At 32.7% G+C, this 21,952-nt stretch overlaps 5 protein-coding genes across 5 annotated transcripts; 3 read left to right on the top strand and 2 right to left on the bottom strand.

Annotated features, from left to right (window-relative positions):
• Nucleotides 1-793: 793 nt before the first annotated feature.
• On the bottom strand, nucleotides 794-5,850 carry LOC119839731 (microfibrillar-associated protein 1-like). Its single transcript, XM_038366166.1, has 9 exons — nucleotides 5,502-5,850; nucleotides 5,195-5,382; nucleotides 4,275-4,489; nucleotides 4,005-4,117; nucleotides 3,336-3,517; nucleotides 2,782-2,906; nucleotides 2,279-2,422; nucleotides 1,438-1,534; nucleotides 794-1,223 (listed from the first exon to the last, which is right to left on the bottom strand). Exons 1-9 carry the CDS (start codon nucleotides 5,572-5,574, stop codon nucleotides 1,038-1,040), a joined length of 1,323 nt encoding a protein of 440 aa, XP_038222094.1. The 5' UTR covers nucleotides 5,575-5,850; the 3' UTR covers nucleotides 794-1,037.
• An 81-nt stretch (nucleotides 5,851-5,931) lies between these two features.
• On the top strand, nucleotides 5,932-7,732 carry LOC119839732 (beta-ureidopropionase-like). Its single transcript, XM_038366167.1, has one exon. The coding sequence runs from the start codon at nucleotides 6,338-6,340 to the stop codon at nucleotides 7,502-7,504; it is 1,167 nt and encodes a 388-aa protein (XP_038222095.1). The 5' UTR covers nucleotides 5,932-6,337; the 3' UTR covers nucleotides 7,505-7,732.
• Nucleotides 7,733-7,782: 50 nt separating this feature from the next.
• LOC119839733 (eukaryotic translation initiation factor 2 subunit 2-like) lies at nucleotides 7,783-9,458 on the bottom strand. Its single transcript, XM_038366168.1, has one exon. It carries the CDS (start codon nucleotides 9,342-9,344, stop codon nucleotides 8,406-8,408), a length of 939 nt encoding a protein of 312 aa, XP_038222096.1. The 5' UTR covers nucleotides 9,345-9,458; the 3' UTR covers nucleotides 7,783-8,405.
• Nucleotides 9,459-9,566: 108 nt separating this feature from the next.
• On the top strand, nucleotides 9,567-12,928 carry LOC119839643 (28S ribosomal protein S30, mitochondrial). The gene is made up of 5 exons (XM_038366042.1): nucleotides 9,567-10,117; nucleotides 10,190-10,328; nucleotides 10,773-10,914; nucleotides 11,698-11,853; nucleotides 12,100-12,928. The coding sequence occupies exons 1-5, from the start codon at nucleotides 9,675-9,677 to the stop codon at nucleotides 12,867-12,869; spliced, it is 1,650 nt and encodes a 549-aa protein (XP_038221970.1). The 5' UTR covers nucleotides 9,567-9,674; the 3' UTR covers nucleotides 12,870-12,928.
• Nucleotides 12,929-13,750: 822 nt separating this feature from the next.
• Nucleotides 13,751-21,867, top strand: LOC119839648 (putative elongator complex protein 1). The gene is made up of 8 exons (XM_038366046.1): nucleotides 13,751-14,170; nucleotides 15,931-16,153; nucleotides 16,528-18,967; nucleotides 19,047-19,213; nucleotides 19,414-19,633; nucleotides 19,893-20,097; nucleotides 20,327-20,480; nucleotides 21,546-21,867. Exons 1-8 carry the CDS (start codon nucleotides 13,832-13,834, stop codon nucleotides 21,605-21,607), a joined length of 3,810 nt encoding a protein of 1,269 aa, XP_038221974.1. The 5' UTR covers nucleotides 13,751-13,831; the 3' UTR covers nucleotides 21,608-21,867.
• The last annotated feature ends 85 nt before the right edge of the window (nucleotides 21,868-21,952 follow it).

The raw sequence follows: 21,952 nt of genomic DNA, 5'->3' as shown, positions 1-21,952 counted from the left end.
TAATATCATATTATGTACGCTTAATACACTGTGCACGCGCCATTGTTATGCGGCCACGATTTTTCTCGATTCACTCGAAAAGTACTGGACGTACAAATTTAAAAATTGGACACACAATCAGACGACATTACACACTAAATATTTGCCAAAGAAAGTTTAAAAAATTCGCAACTTCGCCGCTGGGAAAAACACATTTTTTCCCATTTTCCAAGCAGCCTTTGCTTTTGATACGGTAACTGTATAGTAATAAATAGTTCCAAAATTTGACAGTAATATAATAAAGAACTAGCTGCGCCCCGCGGTTTCACACGTGTCAGTCTATGTCCCGTAGGAATATCGGGATAAAAAGTTGCCTATATGTTATTCCAGTCGTCCAGCTGTCTACATACCAAATTTCAAATCAATCGGTCGGCAATCGGTTCAGTAGTTTTGCGTGAAAGAGCAACAAAAACACACACATCCTTACAAACTTTCGAATTTTTTAATATTCGTAGGAATAGGAAAGTAGGCCTATCCTATTTTCCTATTTTATGTTACAAATTAGAAACACATAAATTGTATTAACATCAAATAAATTTATTGGACTTCTTTTGAGTAAAATAAAAGAACAAATAAGTCATCGATATTTTAATTTCTTATATTGAACACTTTTTGAACATATTAAAATTAGTTTTAATTCTAAACATTTTCCAATTCTGATAGCATACAGTTTAGCTTATACTTTATTTTATATCGTACTAAAAATAATGACATTAACTTCAACCATTTTTTTAACACAAAATCTTTTTATAATTTCATTTTTACTGTGACTTTACAAAAATTACACTATCTTCATTATTATTTACTTGAACACTTCACTGTGAACCTTCTATCGTATTCCATTATGCTATTTCCATTTTTTTTTCAACGTTCTAACACAGGTGTTCCTTTTTTAAAAGTAATTGTCTATTACCACATTCTCAAACAGTATACAGAATGTTCCTTTAAAACTCTTATTTTCTTTTATACAGCATGTTCCTATTGTGAAACTCTTTGTATTATACAGCATGTTTCCTTTTCGCTGATGGTTTCTCGAACACCTGTTTCATGCCTCCTCTGAAGTTAGCTAAGCGCGCGGCCGCGCTTTCATTGTTCCAAGCCGAGTCGAACTCGGTGGTATCTTGGTCTACCAGGTGCGTGTACTTTGTGCGACCGGAGCGACCGAATTTCTTTACTTGCATCACCTGAACGAGAAAATTATTTATTTATTTTTTTTTTTTGTGAAAAAGCTAAATGATTAGGATCAGTTTAAGCGACGATTTCTTACAAATTTTATAAAAGAAACAAACAAACTTATTTCACGTATTATTAATACACTATTTTAGGTGATTATCTTATGGAAGTGATATCATCGCGGTTTTTAGACCCTAAAAATTACATATTTTTTTATTGCATTACCTTCGGCAAAACAGTCTTATCAAAGTGATCGTCCAGTGTCGCTCCAGAGAAATCTTGTTTGAAAACATCCTCCTCTTTGTCCAAATAAAATGCACCTCTGAAAATATAAAAAAAATGTATAAATATCTAATTACTCAATACAGCCGGTTTCACTTGCTGTGTACCAGATAGCCAATTTGACACTTGATGCATATTTTCTATCCGTCAGTTAAAATGACAAATAATGTATGTCATTTTAACTAACGGATAACCTTAACGGAACATATTTAGATATAGTAAATTCATAATTATATAAAGCTATTCGATGCGCGACGCGGACGAACCCACGGGCAAAAGCATGTATTTATATAGCACATGCCTTATTCTGATGAATAAGCTATATTATTGTGAGTTTCATAAAAATCAATACAGTAGTTTAGAAATTAAAAACTTTTTAACGGATTTTAAACGCGATTTATTCATTATATTATTAACCCAGCGTGGTCACGGGGAGACGCTCGTTGAAGTGTTCGAAACGTCGATTGATAATATAATGAATAAATCGCGTTTAAAATCCGTTGCAAGGTTTTTAATTTCTAAATGTATAATACTCGCGTAAAATCAAACACAAGAAAATACAATACAGTAGTTTTAACGTGAAAGAATACAAACATCCATCCATCCATAAATACATACTATCGCGTTTATAATATAGTGATAATGTTTTCCTATTCTTTAGTAAGATTTGTTGAATTTGTTGATTTGTAAAAAAGGCAATTTGTCACCTATTTACAAATTTTGTTCTCTTTAACACTATATATATCTATACAACATATAGCATATCTCCAACACACGTCCGTACCTGTGGTAGTACTTCTGCAGGAACTTGTATTTGCCCTTGACCGGCTTGTTGGTGATCAGCTTGGGGTTGAGCCGCTGCTCGACGCGCCGCTCGTCGTCGGTCATGTTGCGCAAGCGCTCCGTTTGCAGCCACTCCTTCTCCACGCTGCAACGAGACGTGACATTATTATTTTTTTTTTTACTTTTTTTTCTTTTTTTTTTTGTTTTGTGGAATAATTTCTATGCAAGATACAGAGGTGAAGGATGTTGAACTAATAAATTATGCTAAATATTCGTGACTTTTCTTTCGTTGCGATTACTGTGCATTTCTATTAACAACTAGCTGCACGCCCCGGCTCCATATAATATAAACTATCATATCTTTTAAGTTGGATTAAACTGTACACGCTGTGCGAATTTGATTAGAATCAGTACAGAGAGGAGGATTCATACACAAGGGCCGTCCCTACTTCCTCATCTTGTAAAAAAAACACCAACGCCTAGTACAAAATAAAAACAACTCACGCCTCTCGTTCTTCCTTGTCCCGCTTTATCCTCTTCATTTCGCGCAGCTTCCAAGCTTCGTACTCCAGCTCGTCATTCTCGTCGTCAGTGCATACGTCGTTTATATTCGCTTCCTTTTGTTCTGCCTTTAATAATAAATTAACAAAATACTATAATATCTATTATCTATTTTATTTATGGACTATATAATCACGAGGCGGGATTCAAACCCGCGTCTTTTTGCCAAACCGTAGCAACGCCCAGCCTCTCGGCCACCAGTGATCCCGCCACAGTAATCGAATTTCTTTCTATTTGCATATTGGTAGTAATAACAAAGATACATACAATATATGTTTAATATCAATTTTATATCAATCAAATATATACAAAAAATTGTTTTCATTGCCACAGTGATAAAATTATAATTTATGAACAATTTTCGAACACACAAAAACTGCAATATTCGCCTTGTTCCATCACTTTTATCTATACTGAGAATCTATTACGTAACGCTATATAAAACACGAAATACCATTTCATATAACATTTGAATTCATTATGATTCATGAAACTACCTGAGTATTCTTCTGCTCCGCACGTATAGTCTCCTCAACTAGCTTCAACGCCTCCCTTCTTTTCTCCTCCTTTTCCCTTCTCGCTTCCACTTCTTCCTTCTTCTGTTGTTTCACTTTCCTTTCCCGCTCGGCTACTGTCATCCTTTCTGACGCTCTTACGAATACTGGCTTTACTCTTGGCCCTAGACCATGTGACTTTTATTAAACTATTTATACTTATTTTATATATAATACTTATTTCATTTCAAACTGATCATTTTTAGAATAATTCATATTGTTTAATCATTTTAGAGGTTTTCCGCTTGACCAAAAAATTGAATTTATTTCCAACAATGGCACATAACACCACAACAAAAAACAGACTTAAAATATTTAAAACATCATTAAATGTAATTAGCAGAATAATTTAAAAAGAGAAGAATGTTTCCTAAAACCTTTCTCTCTCTTGGAAATTAAAGACTTTGAAACTGATTTTAAACATGATTTATAAATTTTTTGTATATGTCTTTTTTGAAATATATTATATGCTGATGAGGCCGGCGCTCGTTAACACAAAAAATTTCATTAGGTTTCCCTTTTTTGGTGCACCATTTTAAAAAGGACCAACAATTGAAATTGTATCGATAAATTCAAATAAAACTAATGCTGATATAAGGTCATAAGCCTCACCAGTTTCCTCTTCACTGTCAGTGTAATCTGTGTCTGAAGAGCCACTCTCCTCTTTATCGCCATCCAACATTTCTTCCTCATCATCCCGCCCTAAAACCTCCTTCTCTGCCTCTCTGGAATATGTTAAATTCTCATCAATATATAGCATAGCATCTCGGCCACAGTGTTTGATGCTGACCATGTCGGGTATCAATATGTTTTTTTTTAGCTCCAAATATATAGAGATTTCCTTAGCTAATAGTAATAATAACAAATTAAAGAGTTAAATACCTTGCAGCCAATTTAGCTTTAACAGCCTGCCTACGTCGCTCAATCTCTTCTTCATCCAGTTCGTCTTCACTCTCGGAACTATGCCGAGCCTCATCTTCACTGGATTCTGGTTCAGGCTCTTCAGGTTCGGCGTCGATAATCTCCGGTTTGTGCTCCGAACGTCGCGGAGGCGACTGCACTGCCATACGAAGACGGCGCAACCGAGGGTCATCAACCTGTAATTGGAATTAAAAATTAAATACTAGCTTTACGCCCGCCGCTTCACCCGCGTAGTCATAGAAAAACCTGAATAGTACCTATTCCTTCGGGATTTTCGGGATATAATCTATTCTATATCCTTTACAGGTCTCAAGCTATCTTGGTACCAAATTTCATCCAAATTGATTCAGTGGCTTAGACATAAAGAAGCAACAGACACAGAGTTACATTGGATGTATAATATTAGTAAGGAGGATTAAAAAAGATGTTTGATGTGTTCCACAATGGTGCCTATGATAAGCAATCTATGACATCAATATTGAACAACATTGTTCAAAAAATACTCTATAAGGTGACAAAACATATTAAAATTATTATATGCTTAATCATTGATATATTACATAGTTATTAAGTAATTATAGCCTTCATTTGGATATGGCAAGATTACATTATTTGTAAATTGTCCTTTGTTCTACTTTCTGTGTAATTTATCGCAAACTGAACCTAACTAAAACCATCATATGGAATGTATTTCATAATTCCATGGTTTTCACATTGATAGATTATAATCTACCAAAAAATAATGCAATATGAGATTGTAATCTAATGGTAAAATTTTATAGTGACACTAGCTGTTGCCCGCAGATTCGCCCACATAGTCTTAAAACTTACTGTGGATAATGACATGGTATAAAGAACTTTTTCAGCTAACAATAACTTACTTCTTGCTCTGAATCACTGTGGTCATCTTTTCCAATAACAGGAGCAATAATATGCCTCCTCTCTGGTCTTTGTTGTTCTATAAAGTCTTCAGCATCTGATTCTTCAGATGATGATACTCCTTGAGCATAATCTGGCTTTTTTCCTGATATATATCTTTGAACTTTCACCTTTTGCATGGATATTTCACCTGAAAGTTAAATTAAAATATATATACAACAAACAACAATATATAAAACCATAAAGAAAATTGTAATTTTTGGTACCTATAATAGTAAAAAAAAATACTATTCTAAATTATACTGTTACCTTTTTCATTTCGAACTGGCACCGCACCAGCAGTACTTTGTATACCAATCGGTTGAGCTGGTAGAACAATCATGGTTACGATTTGAAAAATCTTAACAATTATGAGAAGCAATGATGTGTGAATGTATCAGTAGTCTTATGGGTAACGAAATTTCAAGAAAAAGAAATAAAAACTACAAATATTTTTTGTACACTGCAATTATCGTTTTACAAAAAAAAAACAAACATAAAAACAGGCAACAAATGAAAATCTAGAACAATTCAAGTCCAATTGTTGAATAATTCGCACAGACCCATCGTTTACAAATTACAAACGAGTTTGACAGTTGACACAACTTCGACAAAAGTACCATGAAATCAAAATTCAAATGACAATCTACATCATAAATAATAAATATAAAATCATAGAGATGTCGTTATTGAGTGAGCATCTGTAGTCACTATAAAGCCTCCTTCACACTGAGATAAATACCGCAATCGCAGTATATGAAGCTCCGCGATTGCTAGTTCGCTTAGGCTCTGTAATATAACAAATATTCACTGACATTTTCGTTATCTTATGCAACTCCAGCCATTGTTTACTTAAGCAATACCTAGTGATAACAGTCATATATATGGATAGTTATTACGTATCATCTAGAAGAACACCAATTATTTGTGTAAGAATAATAATTATTCATTGTTTTAATTGATGGTTGATGCCGTGATTTAATGTATGTAATAGGAACATTTTATTAATCAAGTAAAATTATTGATTGAAGTTATTAATCAATCAATAGACAACGTGTAAGTTCCTTCAAACTGTTTCATACAACGCGAAAATCAATACATAAGTCATGGCATCTATTAATAAAGAGCTAAAAAGTATTGATGAGCTAATAAATAGATCTATATCAGGCGAAGATTTGAAAGAATTTAATAGAATTCATTATGGAAGAATAGATCATCATAGCCTGGAACTTAAAAAGGGAAGTAATAAAACTTCTGAAGAAAATGATTTTGAAATTGCAGCATATGATTTTCCAGCGCGTAAAGAAGAAACAAGAACTCCTCGTACTGTTAGAGTAGGTGTGATACAGCATTCAATTGCAATTTCTACTAGTCAGCCCATAATTGAACAGAGACAAGCCATTTTTAACAAAATTTCCAAACTGATTGATACAGCAGGTGATGAAAATGTCAATATTTTATGTTTGCAAGAAGCTTGGAGTATGCCTTTTGCTTTCTGTACCAGAGAAAAAGCACCATGGTGTGAATTTGCAGAAAGTGTTACCGATGGGCCTAGCACCCTGTTTCTCAAGAAGTATGCTGCTAAATATGGTATGGTGATTATTTCACCAATCTTAGAACGTGATGAAATACATGGTGATCTCATTTGGAATACAGCAGTTGTGATAAATGAAAAGGGTGTGGTAATAGGTAGCCATAGAAAGAATCACATTCCGAGGGTAGGTGATTTCAATGAATCAACATATTATTTTGAAGGCAACACAGGTCATCCAGTTTTTGAAACTAAGTTTGGTAAAATAGCAATAAACATTTGTTATGGGCGTCATCACCCTTTGAACTGGTTGATGTTTGGAATTAATGGAGCTGAAATAGTTTTCAATCCATCAGCAACTGTTTCTGGTCTGAGTGAACATCTATGGGCCGTTGAAGCTAGAAATGCTGCTATAGCTAACAGTTATTTTACATGTGCAATCAATCGGGTTGGGACAGAAGTATTTCCCAATGAGTTCACATCTGGAGATGGGAAACCAGCACATCGTGATTTTGGGCATTTCTATGGGTCCAGCTATATCACAGCTCCTGATGGTACCAGGACGCCTAGCCTGTCAAGAACCAAAGATGGTTTGCTAATTGCCCAACTTGATTTAAATATGTGCAGACAGATCAAGGATAAGTGGGGGTTTGCAATGACACAACGGCTGGATCTATATGCCAACAGCTTAAGCAAATATTTAAAAGGAGAACAAGGACCTCAACTTATAAGAGACAATTAAGGGCTTCAACAATTATTGTTCTTGTTTACAATGATGGACTCAGATTATAATTTCTAATATGTAGCTGTAAGCTAATTGTGGCAGTTAATATTTTTTAACTAAGTGAAAAATTGAGCACATTTTTGAAATGATCAGATGGTTTTTTTTTATTTATACACTGTTGGGGTAACTTAAAGTTGAATACTATTGTATGTTTTAGAATTTTATTTTTATTACACAAATTATACAATATATCAAATGAAGTTTTATTTATGAGGTGTGAAAATAAAACAACTGTTTAAAAACATTGTGTACCAATGTGAATTTTACAGAAGTGAGCTATATATAAATATGTAGGTTACAGTGGGGTACATGCAGACTTTCATTTATCAATATATAAATACACTTATTTAGAAAGTTTAAGCATTGCTCATATTTGAATTGAATTATTAATACAATTTTTATATACTATGGGACACTTGATACTAAAGAATAAAATAACTTAGTGCAAATACTAAAAAGCATAACAATTTTTGTGACATTATGAACTACAAATTATTATCAGAAATAATGACAAGCAAGTTTTTATTTAAATGACAAACACTGTATATATTTAACTATTATTTAAAACAAATCAACATAATTAAACAGAAAAAGTATATTAAATCCATTCAATAAATTATGAATTGCCTATATTACATAGTAATATATAAATATCCTAATTCACACGACATGTATATATTTTTATAAAACATTATTGGCATAACTTTTTAGAACACATAAAAGCACCCAACTGAGAAACTAACAGATATTCAACAAGGGATATATTTTATTACACAAGAAATGAATTGAAAGCAAGAAAAGTTCACTGTATGTACCCCAAAACCAGGTTTTGAATTGATTATCACTAAGCACTATTATTCTATGCAGTCTTTGCACGCATGGCCGCTCTTTTGCCAGTGACAGCCTGGAAACCAGATTTGATGCTAGCCACAGAGCAACGAGAGCCACAGGTTTCACATTGGAGGAAGAATAATCGAGTATCCTTTTGAAGAATTGTATCAGGAGAACGACATGTATGACATGTAACATATTCCTTAATATACCGACGCAAGACATTCTCAATTTGCTTCTGTTGGAAACGACCTTTAATAATGAGTTGGCTGTTACCATCCACTGAACCACTTGTACCCAACTCGGCCAACAAGAAATCTAATAAATGTTTAGGCTGTCTATGCAATGTTTTGCATATTTCTGTGAAATTGGCAAATGAAGTTTTCTTTGTTCCAATTCTAACAACTTGAGGTGGTCTCATTATGAATTTTTGTTTCTTCCCAGAAACCATACTAGGATTCTTTTCGCGCATAATGTCGAAAACTCGCTCAAGTAGCTCATCATATGTATAATCGCGATCACTTCCAACCCATTCTCCATTTTGATCGTCGTCTCTCTCTTGATCATCTCCCTTTACATCCTCTTCCGCAACAATCTCGTCTAAATTTCTCTTCTTTTTCTTTTTTTTAGTCTTTGCGAAATCGATGTCGAGATCCAAGTCATCAATAATCTCCTCATCTTGCTGCTCTGGTTCTTCCGCGGGAGGCTTTTCTTCCCTTGTTTCTGGTAATGCATTCTCTAATTCGTCTAAATTAAAGAAAGTCTTCTTTTTCTTTTTCTTCTTTTTACCGAAATTATCTAAATCCAGGCTGTCGTCCTCGGGTACGTCTACGTCACCTGTCTCAGCAGGCGCCTCCGTACTCGTGGTTTCGCCTTGTTCGCCTGCTAATGCTGCTTCCATGTCAAATCCTGTCTTCTTCTTCTTTTTCTTCTTCAAAGAAGGATCGAAAATCATATCGTCATCCATGATTTATAATAATATCTCACCAAGTTAATTCAAAATAAAATTTGGTTAGATTTTAGATTCGTTTGGCAGGTGGTTTGGAGAAGTGACAAAATGTTGCATCAGCTTCACAGATACACATAAATTAGCTTAAAATTACTTGCAATCGCACAGAGTAGGTTCTAGTATTATTAAAGAGAACATGTAACACAGAATAGCCGCTGTCAACTGTCAAGCTCAGGAGGCTGATGTTTCTTGACAGCTTTGGAATTGAAAATCAAGTTGTGAGAAGATAACCTAAATTACTCTATTATTTATTTCAATAAATGGTTGTTACATAAAACTTTAACCAAAATGCTCGCCGTCAGTAGACATCGAGCATTTTCTAAAATAAAACAAATAACAATACGCAGGTATGCCCAAGTGGCCTTATCTGACGAAAATGAATATACAGAGACACCGAATTATCCTCCAATCCAGGATATGTCTCTACAAGCAAGAAAGTTACGTGACAGAGAAACGATTTATGAAAACATAAAAAATATCAACACTGTTGAGGAGAAACAAATCGGATTAAACATGCCTAAATATTATGGTTGGCCCTGTGTTATGTTGAATGAAAATGTCATACCATACAACGCAATGCCACTTGTTCAGTATTATACGAGAACTTATTTTAAGCTTATCGACAAACTACCTGATATTTACAATGAAACTTCAGACTTAGCAGATTCTATTGTCAAAGAAATAAAATCCCATATTGAAGATTGTATTTTAATTGAGAATGAAGGTGTTCAGTATGTATTATTGTTTCAATTCGTTATAACACTGAATTTTCAACAAATATTAATTTTGTCACAACTTTTCAGAAGGAATATTAACTTATCAACAGCAATATCTGAAGAACAACAAAAAGAAGATGCCCTAGCCAAAAATGTAGTACGACAAATAAATAGAATCATCACAAATAATATCACAGATAAGGTGCCTCATATATTGTCATCACAGGTATATTTGTTTCAATTATTGTATAAAATATATAAATTTGAAAAATAAATCAATAGATTTAGGATGAAAGTTTGAAATTGAATTGATGTTAATTAAAAAATGTGTTTTTGTGCCATATAAAGTAATATTTAAAGTGAAATAACCAAAAGAAACAGAAACTAATTGAACTGTTATGGATATTTGCAGATCATATTGGTGATGCTATATAATAATGTTTTTTTTTTAATTCTGAGTATTATTTTATTTATTTTATTTTTATTTTATTCATAAAGGTACCTTACAGCTATTAATAAGACAATTATTCTAATTACAAATGAGATACGCCAATTATAAGGCACACCAATAACAGAAAAATTGTGTACAAAAACTATGCAAAAGCTACAACTTACCAAGAAAACTTTCAGGTATTATATGCAACATTATTGAAAACATATGTTATTTTAGGTTGATTATGACCCAAGAGTAGAGGCATTCTGGTTCATGGGAGGAACTGATGTGCCACAAAAAGTTGTTAACTATAGGTACAAGTTTCCTTGGCTCAAAAAGAGATTACATGAACCTATTGACAGACCAATTCAATACATAGGTAATCAATTCATATTTTTCACCAACGTTCATATGTAATGTATTTTTTGTGATATGCATAAATTTTAATTACTATTAAAAACATAAAACACAAATCACTGATTAAAATTTTGAACATTTTAATGAGGTGTTGTATAACATATGTTAATGTGTATATTTTATACTAGCTGTCCGCCCCGGCTTCGCCCGTGGTACATATAAAGCCTAAATTTACCCTCAATTGTAGGGCATCCCAAAACTGAAAGAATTCAAAATGGACCAGTAGTTCCTGAGATTAGCACGTTCAAACAAACAAATGAACAAACTATTCAGCTTTATAATATACAGCTGTCCAGTTGAATATCTGAATTATTGCAATTAGAGTTATATATTTGAGTTTAAATAATATCAAACAAACTAACTAACCCTTAAGCTTTATAGGTATACTGGATGGGATGTTTCAATAAAGATATGTTATGGAACCCTATTTTTTTCCAAAATAAAATATAGTCTATGTTACTCGTGGATAATGTAGCTTTCGAATGGTGAAAGAATTTTTTAAATCCGTCCAGTAGTTTTTGAGCCTATTCATTACAACCAAACAAACAAACAAAGTTTTCCTATTTATAATATTAGTGTAGATGTATAAAATATACACATTGACTTTGATTATTAATAAACAACTAGATATGTGATGAGAGATAAAAAAATTCTCATCAAAAGTTCATCTGACATGCAGTTTTAATTCATCAGAGTTCGAAGAGGTAGAGGAGGCTAAGTAATTAATCTGAAATGTTTATTACAGGGTCACCAATTTTAACACTCAGAAATCATTTACCATTGAAGCCTTTGGTCCCTTATAGTGAAGTAGAGAATCCAAAGTTTAAAGTTGCGAAATTCAAGCATGTCCCCGAAAGTGTGGGATACTTCGTAGAATTTCGACATGGTACAAATATACCAGGTAATAATTGTTAAACTTATATGAAGATTCCAGTTGCATGTTAAATCAAACCTAAATATGGTAAATCCCAGTACAATGAAGGTTACAGCAAGCTCTGCTTTGACTTGCCAGGTTTTGGATTATTTTCAGATAAGATTCTACAAGATAAGAACTCTTCATTCAGACAAAATTCTTCTATTATATTTGTTATTAAAATTATTTCAAAGTTGGAATACAATTATTTACACAATTATCTTTAATTTACAGGATATTGGCCAGGTGATCTTGATGAATTTGGTTTGCTTTCATACCACAATAGAGGACACATTTTATGCAGAAAACAATCCTATGGGCCACAAGACAACTTAGAAGCATTACATTGCCAAGCAATGAAAGCCAGCTTTGGTTGGCTACTTGGCCAAGCCAATTACCAAGGATTTACAAGTTATAATGACATGACTTATCCATTAACTACTCAAACAGTTATCACTAATGGTCATCTTATATCTTTGTATGCATACCAATTAAACACAATTGCCATGAATATTGATAAAGTTGATAACAATCTAAAACACAATATTTGTTTTGGAACACAACCTATGAAACTATATGAGAAAATTGAAGATGGTAAAGTGCATGACCTTAATGAGGATACTCTGAAAATGTTAGTACAATTTTATTTAAATGCTCCAGAAGAAAGAGAACATGAAATGAAGCCATATTTAGGAAAGGAGGAGCAATTGGTTTCTGATATTGAAGATGATAATAAACGATGTTGGCTAGAAGCACGATATAAACATTTAATGTCCAACCGGCCTAGGCATAATTTACTACCAGAAATTTATCATTGGGAGAAGATATATAAAATCCAACATCAAACTCGTTTCTTTGAGGCAAAGAGAAGACCGTTTGAATTTGGTATCAGTCCATATAAGAGACGTTTAGATGAGCATCTTCCCACATATATTCCTAAAGTTCTAAGGCCGTATCCTAAAGCTAGGAAGAAGTTCGAAACAACATACTATCCTAAGGTATAAGATTAATCGTGTTTTCTTGAATGTTGATATTTTACAATAAATAAACATAGATCTAGAAACATGTTGTTTATTATTTTCTTAAAAGCTTAAGACTCATTTTATGCTACATTTTCCCTTAACAATTATTTTTTTATTAAATGGAAAATGAGCACATCAGATTTAGTCCAAATTTATGTATGTGATGAAGATAAAAATGGTACAAATATGAACTGATTTTTTTTCTCTTGCAGTTAAGAAAATGTAATATACAGTTAGGGGTTCTTTTGACAAAAGCCTCTTATGATAAGTAGAATAATCTCATCCAGCAAGTATTCTATAAAATAGTAAAAAAAAGTACCTTTTGCTATTTAAAATATTTAATTCTACTATTCATACAATAACTTTAACAGAAAACCCTTAAGAACAGGATGAACTTCTGAACTATTAATACTCGTACGTTGCCTATGTATGAGTAGCTAGTGGATTTCTATAAAATATCATTCCTAAATACTATAATCTACGTTCCCATAGCGATTTTGTTTCATATGAAGAAAATATAAACTGAGTTCGATATCTGAAAAGTTAATTACATAATAAGGCACAGTATTAGACAAGACATTAAATAAAAAATACTGTTTTTACAATTCCAATTTTAATGTAACCTCTTTTTATCTTTTTCCACCGAGCACCCACGTTAATAAAACACTAAAAAATTAAAAGTATCGGACACATTCTCTTAATCTGTTATTTGTTTATTTCCATTTCTTTACGATTCGCATTAAATTAAAAAGATTTAGAATTAAAAGGGATTAAAAAAGATAACAAAATACCTCGTATCATAATCGTTCAAAGCAATCTTTATTAAAATTGGCACTTTGACGTATAATTTGAATATTGATTTATCAAATTTTCACGTCCCCGGCTGCTGTTTAACTTGTTGCTTAATGTTTTTAAAAAACGTGTAAATATTTTAAAATAAAAACATGCGTAATCTACAGCTGTGGCGTACTTCGGCACGAAAACTTGATTATTTATGTGAAGAAATAGCTTGCGCTTGTTACGGTCATCATGGGGGCTGTCCAGCAGGGGAACTGTTTTTGTGCACACATAACCTTATAGTTCGTTGTTTTGGTAACGATGGAAGGCTTAAATGGTCAAAGGATCTCTCAGAGATTTCCTCGCTTCGAAATGTACCCGTCAGCATAACTTATCTAAGTTTGGTAAATACTTTAAGTATTGGACTCTCAAATGGGGAGTTATTTGGAATGACTGAGACTGGTGCTAATTGTGAATTAAAGGGTATTTGTGAAGATGGCCTTTTGGTAAGTTTAATATACTTACTTATTTATTATTTTGAATTCATAAAAGAAATAGATAAAAAAATCATAGAAATTAATAGAATGAAAAATATATAGACATATACGTTTTTATTTGTAGCTAAATATAGCAAAGTGCAGAAAAGTTTATAAATATAGTAGTCAGAGTAGTTGTTGTTCTTAGGCATTAGGATTGTGGAATATCTGGAACGGAATGTATGAAGAATGGGGATTAAGCTAAGTTTGTAGTTAAATAATACAGCAAATGCATATTAACAAAATCCTACTAATATTATAAACGCGAAAGTTTGTGAGCGATGTATGTTCATGTGTATGTTTTTTACTCTTTCACACAAAAACTACTGAACCGATTGCAATGAAATTTGGTATGTAAATAGCTGGACAACTGGAATAACACATAGGTAACATTTTATTGTGATATTCCTACGGGATACAGACTTCCGCAGGTAAAACCGCGGGGCACAGCTAGTTAAATATACATATATATATTTAGAAACAATTTGACCACATCAGATATTGTCCTGTATTCATGCAAACTGTCAAAAGCATGTGAACTTTAAATAAGTGTTAATGTTTTAAATGTTTTTCTTGCAATCTTCTTAATTATTTCTTTCATTTCACAAATTCTTTAAACTTGTATCTGTTATTGTCAGGAAAAGGAGGAATCCTTTACAATTACGACTAAATAGAGTAAACAAAATCCATCAAGCTATACAATAGTGATACCATGATCAAGGGAAATAGGCATTATTTTAAATATATAACATTGACATTATTAAGAAATATATTTTTTAATTTAGAATATATTTACATACTAAATGCGAAAGTTTGTGAGGATGTGTGTATGTTTTTGACTTTTTCACACAAAATGTACTGAATCAGTTGCAATGCAATTTGGTATATAAATAGTTGGACAACTGTCACACACATAGGCAACTTTTTATCCCGATATTCCAACAGGATACAGACTTACGCGGGTGAAAGTGCGTGGCGCAGCTAGTTTATACAATAGTGTACTACATACTTTTATATATTTACCTTATTTTTTCACCTTTTTTTGGTGAAATGAATGTTTTTCAATTTCTATTTCAAATTTTCAAACAAAATATCTCACGTCAAAATAATATATAAATAAGTTTGTGAATTTTCTTAATAATGCAAATTTTCAATACAGTTTCTAAATTACGGTGCATTATCAACAAGTAGTCAAAATAGGGGAAAAAGGTTTTTTTTACGAAGTTTGGTGACAACTTACCTGTTTGGTCCCAAACACATTGTTAGTGTTTATATGTTTCTTGTTTTAAAATATTTTTTTTTTCACTTTATCCTAATATCCTATCCTACTGATCCTACTGATATTATAAATGCGAAAGTTTGTAAGGATGTGTATGTGTTTGTTGCTCTTTCACGCAAAAACTACTGAACCTATTGCAATGATATTTGGTATGTAGAGAGCTGGATAATAGGAATAACATATAGGTAATTTTTATCCCGATATACCTACGTGATACAGACTTACGCGGGTGAAACCGCGGGGCGCGGGTAGTTTTGACTAATTATCGAAGAATTTGGTTTGATTTTTCAATGGTTTGTTTTATAATCTTCATTTTCAAATAATCAAAATAATACAAATGTTATTCATATGACGATCTTTTAATTTGCTTTTTCATATCGCAGATGATTATAACAGTCATATATTTTTCATAAGTTCACTAAAATTTAAGTTTTTTTTTTAATTGTTTAAGGCTAAAGAATGGAGCCACGATCAGGAATTGTTAGCTCTAGTTACTAAAGACTATAGGGTCATACTCATGTCATGTACATATGACACAGTAAATCAAGTGAATCTACTCTCTGAGGAATTTGGAGCAAAGGAATTTATAACTGTTGGTTGGGGTAAAAAAGAAACTCAATTTCATGGTTCAGAAGGCAAAGAAGCTGCTAAGGCGAAAAGTGATTTTTTTGTTGGTATGTCTTACAGAACCCTGTTAGTAGTAAGTTAACAACCCCGAACCCTTTTTATTAATGATAATTAAACGATTGAACAGCTTTGCTGCCACTTAATCCAATAATCATACACAGAAAATGCCTAACATCATTTTTGAAAAAAATCTGATACATTGTCCCAGCTGGACCAATATTATATAACTAAACATACCTGAGAAACATTTGACTAAAAATTGTTTTTAAGTAATGATTGTAAAAATGTATGTTTAAAATGTACTTTGAGTTTAAAATTTTATTGATGAAACACAGAAATCGGTTTTTTCTTTATTTGTATTGCTATAATTAGTGGTATTGTGTATTAAGACAAAATATCATAGCAAATATTTCGATTTCAGATAAACATGCCATCCTGAATAATAAAATATTAATATCTTGGAAGTATCATGGCAGCTTGTTTGCTGTAGGGTTTAGCTTGCAGGGTGCCAGAAGATTCAAAGTTTTTGACAGAGGAGGAAAGCTTCTGTATACGAGTGAGAGACAACAGGGTCTCGAGGCTAATATAGCGTGGCGACCCAGCGGAAACTTTGTTGCAACAACTCAAAAACTCCCAGATCGATACCTCGTAAGCTTCTTTGAAAAAAACGGCCTAAAACATGGTGATTTTGAAATACCCGTTTCAGAGAATATACAGGTAGAAAACATACTTTGGAGTCAAGATTCTGAAATATTGACTCTCGTCTGCAAGGACTTGCAAGAGATTTGTCAAAAGATATTGTTGTTTACAAGCAGTAATTATCATTGGTATCTCAAACAAACTTTGACATTTAATCCACAGCAAACCATTAGCAAAATTTTTTGGGACAACGATTTTGATATGTCCAATAATAAAAAGTTACACATTCTATTTAAGAGTGGTAAATATTACACTTACACATGGGTTTGGGATGTAGATCATAGTACTGGCAAATGTGAGAAGGATGATGCTGTTGTTGGTGTTATTGATGGAAAGAAAATGTTGTTGTCCTCTTTCAGACATTCCGTTGTTCCACCTCCAATGGCAAATTTAGAAATTGAAACAAATAATTATATTGACTCTATTGTGTTTCTTTTAATACCCAATGAAGACGATGAGTACAATAAGTTTTTAGCTTGCTCATCTAATACGTTGACGTTTTATGAGCAAGTACAAAAGAAACCCCTCGAATATAAAATATCAAAAACTATTGTTTTGAATAAATTTGATTTTCCATTTCAATATTATAACTGGTATTGGTGGAAAAAAAATCTCTTGATCGTAATTGCATTAGATAACGATAGTAATTATAAAATGATTGAATTTGAAATATTGGAAGATTCGCTGAAAATTTCCAAATCAAAAGCTTTGCCTGCGGCCGTTGTAAGAATGCATTCTCATCCACTAATACCAAAGGTCTATTTGCACTTGGAAACAGGAAAAGTAATAGAATACAACTCAGATGGATTGGAAGAACTTACTGAATCATTTCCCGCTGCCTGTGCCAAATTTTGTGTACTACCCATTGGAGATCTCGGGTATTTTGTAGGTCTGACACACAAGGGTCTGTTATATCTTCAAGATAAAGTCATAATGAATAATGTTGGTTCCATTTTTATTCACACTGACTATTTCCTCATAACATCAATGAAGAACTTTTTGCTTTGTACCAAACTTACTCAGGATGGATTGGCAGCCGTTATTGATTATGACGATACTGAATCAGCCGATGTATACAAAAGGAGAGTAGAGAGAGGCTCGAAAATAATCGTTGTAGTACCAAATGACACCAAAACAGTTTTGCAAATGCCACGCGGAAATTTAGAAGTCATTGAACCAAGACCTCTGTCACTTAAAATAGTAGGTGAACACTTAAATTCACTGAAGTACTATGAAGCATTTGATTTGATGCGGAAACAGCGGATCAATTTGAATCTAATGTATGATCACAATCCACAACTCTTCATTAAAAACATTGACAAATTCCTGGACACAATAAAAAACAACTCATGGCTTAGTCTTTTCTTGACAGACTTGGAAAATAAAGATACTACCAAAACAATGTATTCTACTAGCTATATTTATACGAAGGGTAACAAGGACTGTGATAAGAAGATAAACTTCATTTGTAATATGGTTAGGGAGCGTTTAAATATAGCACCTGATAGATCCTCTAGGGTGTTGCCGTTGTTGACAACATACGTAAAGCAGAATACTATTCAAGATTTGGAGAATGCTTTGCTCATAATTAAAGAGCTAAGAAACGAGGAGTTAAATGGTACAAAGCTGCCTGTATCGTCAGATGAAGCCCTAAAATATTTACTTTACATCGTGGATGTTAACAAGCTATTTGATGTTGCCTTGGGCATGTACGACTTTGATCTTGTGCTACTAGTTGCCAATAGATCACAGAAAGACCCGAAAGAATACATGCCTATGTTAAATGACTTGAATGCTATGGATGAGAATTACAAACGATTCACGATCAATAAAAATTTGAAGAGATACCTAAAAGCCGTGGAATGTCTCATAAAATGTGGACCTAGCAAACATGATGAATTGAAAACATTCGTGAAATACCACAGCCTTTACAGAGATGCACTGAAAATGTTAACTCCAAAGGACTACATTTATAAACAGATATGTGATGATTTCGGCTTATTTTTGAAATTGAAGAAGCAGTTCTTAGAAGCCGGTATTATGTTTGAAAGGGCTGATAATATTGATAAAGCTGTAGAATGTTACAAAGAATCTTTGGAGTGGGAATTGGCTATAAAATTGATACAACATTTGCCAAGAGATGAATTCAAGGAAATTTGCTAGTAAGTGAAGTTTGTTGTTGAATGTTTTTTTTTTCTTATAATAAAAGGAAAGTTGAATTAATAATTATCATATTTTCAGTGATTTCGTTGCTGCTTTGAAGCAAGAGAAACGTCACAGCGAAGCATTGAGAATCTTGGAAATGGTTGGCGATAATGAAAATGAAATGATAATGTACGCAACAGAAAATGGAGAGTTCAAGTCTGCAATAAGAATATGTTATACTTACGACATGCATGAAATGTTAGGTAAGTTTTCCCACAAAACATCGCACATGGCATTCGATTGAATAAGTTTATAGCAAAGCTATTGCAACAAATGGATAATAGTGACGTCATGAGAAATTTATAAATATTATTGACACACTAAATAATCAAAATTTGACTTTTTAAACTCTTCCTTCTTTCTTCAAAAAAAACAAACATAAGTGTAATCCTCTTTTTCGTAGACGCGGAAGTTACACCTGCTGTCCTAGAAGAATATAATAATCTCAAAGATTTATTGGAGACGAATTTGACAAACTTTAAAAGCTACAAAGATCGGTTGGAAGTAGTGCGAGTGACAAAGAAAAATGCGCCGGCGCGCAATGATAATATTCCTTATTACAACAGAGATTATGATTTATATTCGGATATTGGAAGCACTATTGGCTCATCAACTGGATCAAGGTACATTCATGAGTTTTTTTGTTATATTTAGTTAGGTACATAGAGGAAACTTTGTAAAATATTTTTAAATTATTTATTTAGTATAACATTGTACGGACAATTTTTCTATTTATTCTTCGTTTTTTCTTTTTGTTTACTTTCCTTGTTTTATGTTTTATGTACTTTTCTCTAATATTACAGTCTTTATCTGTAAAATTATTGTGTTCATGAGTTTTGAAACACAAAATGGATATTAATCATAACGATACTATTATTTAAGCCGTTCCTACCGCTCCAGCAAGAATAGAAGGAAACATGAACGCAAAGTGGCATCTCTCAAAGAGGGATCCCAGTACGAAGACACCGCTCTCGTTATGGCACTGCACTCTTTAGTCTCCTCAACATTTGAACTTCGACCCCACGTCAGAGAAATAAACTTGGCACTCTGCTGCTTGTACAAGGATGAAGAGGCCAGGATACTTCAGGTTTGCTAAATAAAAATGACACCACACAGCAATAGGATAATTGATAACCATAATACCACAGGTGCAATAAGTGTTAAAGTAAATTATTTCTTTACAAGTATGGAACGCATCAGTACCTTTTCGCGTAATAGGCCAAATATGAAAAATACATGTACAATAGGCATAGTTTAAAAAAATACTCAAGTACTCTAATACTCTTCGAGCTTAAAATGAACATTATTTCCTACAGTATCTTCTGGAGGGAGTGATGCAAGAAATGAAGGAAAGTTTCAAACAGATATGGACGAATAATCTCGTAATAGAAGCCACTAATGCAGTGATTACAGCTGAACAGAATGTTCCAGAAGGTGGCAGTGTTATTAAACAGGGTATTGCCGCTTTGGGTAAGTATTTCCAGCTACTATTGAGTTTATTATTTCAATTAGGTAGGTTTTTTACACAATAAAATAAATAATTATTAATAGTACAAGTCAAAAAATTTAAAGTTATTATTCGTCGTAAATGTTATTTTATAAACTATATATATGTAAGATGCTACTAATTTGTGTTTAAAGTCTGTTTCGTGTTATCCCAAACTACACAATGACAAATTTCACTGGTAAGTAAAACAAATGATACGAAGCAGTATGCAAAGGCCTGTCTCCTTTTCCTCGCCCGTCCCAGGCCATTCCTTCTTTCCAATAGTCAATCCTTTCCTTTTTCCTTTATTTTTCAGCCACATAGTCTCTGTGTGTGGGCGGTGTTAATTACTTACAATCAGGCGAACCAACAGCTCAGTTGCCCGCTATGACATAAAAAATATGATTAAAATAAAAGGTATCTACAAATTTGGTTATTGTACTTTATATGTTTTCGGGAGCAATTATATCGCCACAGTATTAAAAAAAAAGCACTCAGTAGTACGATGCCTTTAGTAAAAGCCGAAAGCGTCTAGACTCTAGATAGTGTCCCGAGCTGCTAACAACGTAACGTATGTAGCTAGGGCTCGCCTCACCCCCCATACAATTGACCTTTTTTAAACGACTAACATCTTTGTTGAACGCCCTTAAGGACTATTAGACTTTGTTCTAGCTATATCTTTCTTCGCCTGAATATTGCGTTTGCTCAATCATTAGATTGTTGAAATTAGTACACAAGCATTGTATTTCTCAGAGTCATGTTGGTGCTTACGGAGCACACACGATGAGACTTTTCAAATAATTTTAGTATAAATCTATAACGTCTCTCATTAATAACAATGATGGAGCTCATTGTTATTACTCCTTAAAATTACAAGACTGACGTAGATATATTGCACGAGGGTTCTGCTCGCGGCTTCGCCCACACAATCAAAGGAAACGAAAGACAGTCCTGAGTTCTTACGGGCATAAAAGAAATAATATCGTTAATTATTTTAGTTACTTATTTTACTTTTAAGACCATATTATCACATTGTTAAAATTTTTCAGAACCACATGTGAGAATTGCTCCTGTAATACAAGATGTCCGTTGGAAACTCAACATGGATTAAATATTCTCTATTTCAAACAATACCTTATTACTGTGTTTATGTATACAGCATAGCATCGAAAATACAATAATTGTATTGTAGGTATATTTATGTGTAGTATTTTAATTGTACAGTTGTTATTACTAATTTCTGGGTAATACAATCTCTGTTAAACAGTTTTTTATTTTAATTAAGTAATTGTTTTCATGCTGTTGTGATTTTATATTCTGCTCTAACAATACATAAAATTAGTATTAATTAGAGATTTATAGATTAAAAATATGGAACACTTTTGCATATCTTCTAAAATATTAATTCATTTTCAAAAATATTGTATACTTTGACTTACTTTTTAAAATATTTACA

The sequence above is a fragment of the Zerene cesonia genome, chromosome 4 (genome assembly GCF_012273895.1).
Source record: "Zerene cesonia ecotype Mississippi chromosome 4, Zerene_cesonia_1.1, whole genome shotgun sequence".
In the NCBI taxonomy this organism is placed as follows: Eukaryota; Metazoa; Arthropoda; class Insecta; order Lepidoptera; family Pieridae; genus Zerene; species Zerene cesonia.
This window is presented reverse-complemented; position numbering and strand designations above follow the sequence as displayed.

Excerpts from the sequence above, each read along its gene's own strand:
- LOC119839731 (XM_038366166.1), bottom strand. The coding sequence starts at position 5,574 with ATGATTGTTCTACCAGCTCAACCGATTGGTATACAAAGTACTGCTGGT. Across the intron at positions 4,118-4,274 it reads AAAGCTAAATTGGCTGCAAG|AGAGGCAGAGAAGGAGGTTT; the intron begins GTATTTAACTCT and ends AACATATTCCAG. Across the intron at positions 3,518-4,004 it reads TGACAGTGAAGAGGAAACTG|GGCCAAGAGTAAAGCCAGTA; the intron begins GTGAGGCTTATG and ends CACATGGTCTAG.
- LOC119839732 (XM_038366167.1), top strand. The coding sequence starts at position 6,338 with ATGGCATCTATTAATAAAGAGCTAAAAAGTATTGATGAGCTAATAAAT.
- LOC119839733 (XM_038366168.1), bottom strand. The coding sequence starts at position 9,344 with ATGGATGACGATATGATTTTCGATCCTTCTTTGAAGAAGAAAAAGAAG.
- LOC119839643 (XM_038366042.1), top strand. The coding sequence starts at position 9,675 with ATGCTCGCCGTCAGTAGACATCGAGCATTTTCTAAAATAAAACAAATA. Across the intron at positions 10,329-10,772 it reads CTCATATATTGTCATCACAG|GTTGATTATGACCCAAGAGT; the intron begins GTATATTTGTTT and ends ATGTTATTTTAG. Across the intron at positions 11,854-12,099 it reads ACATGGTACAAATATACCAG|GATATTGGCCAGGTGATCTT; the intron begins GTAATAATTGTT and ends TTTAATTTACAG.
- LOC119839648 (XM_038366046.1), top strand. The coding sequence starts at position 13,832 with ATGCGTAATCTACAGCTGTGGCGTACTTCGGCACGAAAACTTGATTAT. Across the intron at positions 18,968-19,046 it reads GAATTCAAGGAAATTTGCTA|TGATTTCGTTGCTGCTTTGA; the intron begins GTAAGTGAAGTT and ends TCATATTTTCAG. Across the intron at positions 19,214-19,413 it reads CGACATGCATGAAATGTTAG|ACGCGGAAGTTACACCTGCT; the intron begins GTAAGTTTTCCC and ends TCTTTTTCGTAG.